General features: G+C 51.2%; 1 protein-coding gene across 2 annotated transcripts; it reads right to left on the reverse strand.

The window, feature by feature from the left end:
- Window positions 1-252: 252 nt before the first annotated feature.
- On the reverse strand, window positions 253-4,615 carry LOC142020795 (uncharacterized). Of its 2 annotated transcripts, XM_075008985.1 has the most exons (4): window positions 4,485-4,615; window positions 3,997-4,121; window positions 1,302-2,748; window positions 253-941 (listed from the first exon to the last, which is right to left on the reverse strand). In XM_075008985.1, exons 3-4 carry the CDS (start codon window positions 1,938-1,940, stop codon window positions 486-488), a joined length of 1,095 nt encoding a protein of 364 aa, XP_074865086.1. In that variant the 5' UTR covers window positions 1,941-2,748; window positions 3,997-4,121; window positions 4,485-4,615; the 3' UTR covers window positions 253-485. The 2 variants fall into 2 exon arrangements, with proteins under 2 accessions (XP_074865086.1, XP_074865087.1); XM_075008986.1 differs by lacking the exons at window positions 3,997-4,121; window positions 4,485-4,615 and having other exon boundaries at window positions 1,302-2,861.
- Between the last annotated feature and the right edge of the window lie 530 nt (window positions 4,616-5,145).

A 5,145-nucleotide genomic window follows, 5' to 3' on the forward strand; every position in this document is an offset into this window, starting at 1 on the left:
GGCATCTGGGTTCGGGAGGCCCTGTGGGCCTATTTCGACCAGGCCGCGGGGTGAATGCTGGCAGGCCCCCCACTGCACCCTCCCATCCTCCACAACACTCCCTGCCCCCACACCACAGAGCACCCAAGAGCACACACCCCCCACACTTTTCTTGCAAATAAAAATGGACCTTTTGTTTTTGAAACCAAAACCCGGTGATTTCTCTTATTATTAATACTACAAATATATAGAGAGAGAGCAGAACAAAAGGGGGGGACTATTTACGTGGGGGGGCAGGTACCATATAAAAGAACAGGGGTGTAACACAAATTATATACACAAAAATATGATGGGAGATATGTACAAAGGGGGGGGGCTACGTCCTGGGCCCCGCACCCCTCTACTGTCCAGTGCCCAGGGTTGGCGGGTGCGCCCCTTGCCTCGGCCTGAGCCCTGGCTGAGGCTGGGTGGGGGCCAGGCGAACCGGCAGGTATGGCCGGCGGGTGTCAGCAGCCCCCAGGTCCCCCTCGGCGGAAGGACCCAGGGTGGTGGACGGTGGTGGGACGGCGATCGGCACGGCGGTCAGAGCAGCGGGTGGAGCGGCGGGCAGGGTGGGCAGAGTGGCAGGCGGTGCGGCATGAGGGGCCAGGTATTCTGCTATGCGCTTGAATGTGCGCATGAAGACCCCCCCCATGCCTCCTGGTGCCAGGCCAGCGCTCGCTCCTGGAGCTCCAGCCACTGCTCCTCCACCCGCAGGCGCTGCTCCGACACCTCCAGCTGACGCCGGAGGGTTGCGAGCAGCTGGGGGTCCGTGGCTGTCCTTGGGTGGTGGTTCCGCCATCGGCCCCGTCCTGGGGCTGGTCGGTGCTCCGCCAGGGGGCTGGCCTGCAGCGATGGCCTCGGTGGGCCCTCCGGGACCACGGAGACTTCGCCGGCGCTCTCTGGGGCCTCCGATGGTGCAGCTGCAGAACACGGGGAGGGGAAGAAGAGTGGAGACAGCCGTTAGTGTGGGCCCCGAGCTGTGGCCCTTGTCCCCCCACCCCTCTGCTGCTGGTTCCCCATCCCCGTCCCCGGGAGATGCTGCTGATGATGATGGGTGTCCCACCCCCTCCCCCCCGGGGGACCCTAGGTTCCGCTCCCCCCATCCCCAGGGATGGGGCATGGCGCTGGCCTGCTGGGGGGCAGGGGCTGCTGCACTCTTCTGAGGGACATGCCACTGCTGTCCTTGGGGCCATGGTCATCTGGGCATGTGGAGGACCCTGGTCATGTCTCTTGTCCCCGCCCCTTAACCCTGGGGGGTGTGCACCGGGGGGGGTACATACCTGACGGTCCACTCCCACGGTTGGGGGACACCCTCTGGGCAGATGCCCTGCTGGAGCTCCAGGATGGCATGGAGATGTGGAGCCCCCTGTTGCTGGAGGAGGATTCCCCCTCCTCCTCCTCCTCCAGCATCCCAGGGGTGGGCTCCTGGGGGGGCACCTGGAGTGCGGGGCTTGCCTCCAGGGTGGACTCCGCCTCCAGGGCCTGCTGGGGCTTGTCGGCCAAGGTGTCAAGAGTGGCTGGAGGGGAGGAGATGTACCGGGGGCCCAGGATGGACCTGAGCTCCCTGTAAAAGGGGCAAGTGGTAGGGCGGCCCCATATTGGCTGGCTGCATCCCGGGCCCGGGCGTAACCCTGCCGTAGCTCCTTCACCTTACTCCTGACGTGGTCAGGAGTGCAGGCAGGGTGACCCCGGGCAGCCAGGCCCTCGGCCAGCCGAGCAAATGCATCCGCGTTCCGCCTCTTGCTCCCCATTACCTGGAGCACCTCCTCCTCGCCCCAGAGCCCCAGCAGGTCCCGGATCTCGGCCTCCATCGAGGAGGGGCCCTGCTGCCTTTTCCCAGGCTGGCTGCCAGGCTGGGAGCCCTGGCTCCCCTTGAGGGGGGTGCCCTGGAGGTGCTTCGGGGGCTGGCGTGCGGCCATTGCAGCGGGGGTGGTGGCTTGGGGCTGCAGGGAGGCATGCAGGCTGGCTGCGTGTCAGTGCTGCCACCTGCACGCACTCTCAGCTTCCTGCACAGGAACGCAGGGAGCGGGGAGCTTTAAGGGGCCACTGCACGTGGGGACCATCGAGCTCAGGGGCTGGAGAGAGCGTCTCTCAACCCCTCAGCTGATGGCCGCCATGGCGGACCCCGCAATTTCGATGTTGCGGGATGCAGATCGGCTACACATGCCCTACTTCAACGTTCAACGTCGAAGTAGGGCGCTATTCCCATCTCCTGATGGGGATAGCGACTTCGACGTCTCGCCGCCTTACGTCAGTTTCAACTTCGAAATAGCTGGCACGTGTAGACGCAGCTCCAGAGACTCTCAACACATCCATCTCCCACGTCCATCTCCACCTCAGTCCAAGTGTGTACATTTTTAATATATAAGGCAACACCTCCCCCCTTTCTTCCCTGTCTATCCTTCCTAAGCAGGCTGTACCCTTCCATACCAACATTCCAATCGTGTATTATGCCACCAAGTTTCTGTGATGCCAACTATTTCATAGTTATATTTATTTATTAGCACTTCCAGTTCTTCCTGCTTATTACCCAGACTTCTTGCATTTGTATATAGGCATCTAAGATATTGATTTGATCTTGCCTCCCTGTTTTGCCCTGACCCTCTTTTTACTCTGACATTGTTGCCCATGCTGCCTCCCATTTCTGACCCACCACCCAGGTTTCCATGTTCTCCGCTTACCTGCAGTCATCTGGTTACCAGTTGGCTCTGATTCTCTTATCATTCCCTGATACAAGAAAAATCATGTCAGTAGCAAGTTGAAAGGAAAACATAATGCAGCCAATCAGCAGAAAGTCCCAGAAGTTTGTGTCACAGTCCCTTGAGTCTGCAGTCACATTCCAGTAACCAAATGGTGGGAGATATGCATGTTGATTTTCAACAAATTTGGAACTATCCAGCTTTTTACAGTCTTCCCTTCCCAACAGCCTGTGTTCTCTTTCCTAACAGAAACTTTTCAAACTGTTTTAAAATATTCTTTTATTTTGAATATGAAGCACTTTCTGTGTGAATCTTCAAATAAACATTTGTTTGTGTAAGTGCAAAACTGTCCCAAGCTGTCACTTATAGTGGTCATGCTGATTGTGGGCTGTATTTGAGTTTTGTGGTGGTGGAGATGTGTCAGAGGTGTTTTCCCATGAAATGGGATTATATTTGTGCCTGGATTAAGCTGTCCTGTATCCATGATGACATTTTCAAAGATGAAAAACAGCATACCAAAGCACTGAAAGACCAAAATGAGTATGAAATGGCATTTGGCCAGCATTTATGAATCATTGACTATGATCATAAAATCATAAAAATAATTGCAAAAAGGTAAATAAATTACCCAGTTTACTACTTATTCTCATGTACAGTTTGACACAAAAGCTGAAGACATGAATGATTTATACCTGTTTTAACAATAACACTTGTTTTACTGAAAGATGATCAGCACTAAGTTGTGCTCAGGGCTCTGTGCCAGTTGTCGAAAGGTTAATGTTTCAGCAGCACTATATTAAATTATGAATAATTCCAGTGCCAAAATGGAAAGTTATTAGTTCAGTCTGCTTAATTAGCCCTGCTAGAACTTTACCATCAGCTAACAGTACCCATCACTACTACTGGAAATAGGGAACAGCCGGGTTAGACAATCAGCTGCTGAAACCAGGGAGTTCAGATAGCCTGACCTTTTGTCACAGCACGGGACTTTGTTCTTGTGAGACCCCTGGTAACTCCAAGTAGATAACTAGATTTCTAGCACCTCTGAAGTTACAGCCCATATAATGCCCACCATAAACAGAGTTTCCGATTTTACAGTGTTCATGAGTACTATGAGACACAAAGGCTTAATAGTGTGCTGATCTTTCCCTTTTGGAGTCCTGGTGGACAGTTCTCCTGCAAAAGGATATTAATAATGCTGTTAAAGTTTGAGAGCTATGTGTATCATTGAATGATCCCAGGACGTCTGGATTCAAATATGGTTTCAGTCACTCACATGTTAAATTCGTTTTCAGCCTTGTCCCAAATAGTGGCTGTCTGGCTACATGCTGTTGCTTGTCTTGCTAGAGAGAGGGTCCAGCACATATCTGAAGCCAAGCCTACATCAGAGTGAAGTCCTCTCTGCAAAACATGTCCAGCACTGAAACAGGGGTACATGAATCAAGACTAAGACAGAACTGGAGGGGGAAAGAGTCCCAGGTCTGGAATAATAGAGCTATGCAGGTCACAGGTGCATGGGAATTAGTGGATATTAGTCAGTTATCTGTGTAACATTTGCCTGCCGGAACACAGGTTCTAGTTTACATCATGTAATCCCTTACTTCCACATGCACTAAAATTCACCACTCCCCTTTGCACACTCAACTATAAAATGAACAACATATAGCCTCTGTCAGTCTTTTATTATTCAGGTTATAGAGGGCTTTCATAATATGAAATGCTAAGTATTACACTAGTGTTATTATTTATTAAATTCTTACTTACATTTTCATAAGGTTATCATCAGAAGGGCACTATTCTAACGTAAGGTCTGGTCTGTGAGATACACGGCCATGGGAAGCTGCCTGAAGTTATTAGATGCCAAACTTAGTCTTTTTTGTCTTGTCTTCTCATTCACCTAGGATGGGACAATTTTGCCATTGAAAAAAAGAAGCTGGAGAGGTGCAAGAACTTTTGAGTCTGTGCTTTTTGCATCAAAAAGACGATAATATGAAGAAGTAATTTGTCCCCATTCCTTCACTCCTTATTGGATTTAAAAGATATTTTAAATCACAAATGGACTGTACCAAGTATTTTCATAGAAATTTGCCAAAATATCTGGTCTGCAGCAACAGCACCATTTGACTCCAGTGACGCTCATGTGCACCTTGCCAGGATTTGCATGAGAAAAAGCGCAAGGCTTTCAAGTTGGCATAAGAGACAACAACAGGTAGGACTAAATCCCTCGTCTTCAGTTATATTTTGGTATTTTTTCCTATTCCCTATCCTTCACATCAGCCAGCCCTCACTTCTATTTGTGCTGACTGCAGTGGGAGAGCTGTCATTAGAATGGCTTCACTGGAATAGTAGAGTGATGTTTTTAATCGGGCAAAGCTCATACTATAGACAGAGAGAAAAGGATGGGACGGAGGAAGGTAAGAAAAAT

The sequence above is a fragment of the Carettochelys insculpta genome, chromosome 14, assembly GCF_033958435.1.
Source record: "Carettochelys insculpta isolate YL-2023 chromosome 14, ASM3395843v1, whole genome shotgun sequence".
Classification (NCBI taxonomy): domain Eukaryota; kingdom Metazoa; phylum Chordata; order Testudines; family Carettochelyidae; genus Carettochelys; species Carettochelys insculpta.

Bases quoted from the DNA above. Each gene is read 5' to 3' on its own strand.
- LOC142020795 (XM_075008985.1), bottom strand. From the start codon at position 1,940: ATGGCCGCACGCCAGCCCCCGAAGCACCTCCAGGGCACCCCCCTCAAG. The intron at 942-1,301 runs GTATGTACCCCC...CGTGTTCTGCAG, and splicing joins CCGTGGGAGTGGACCGTCAG to CTGCACCATCGGAGGCCCCA.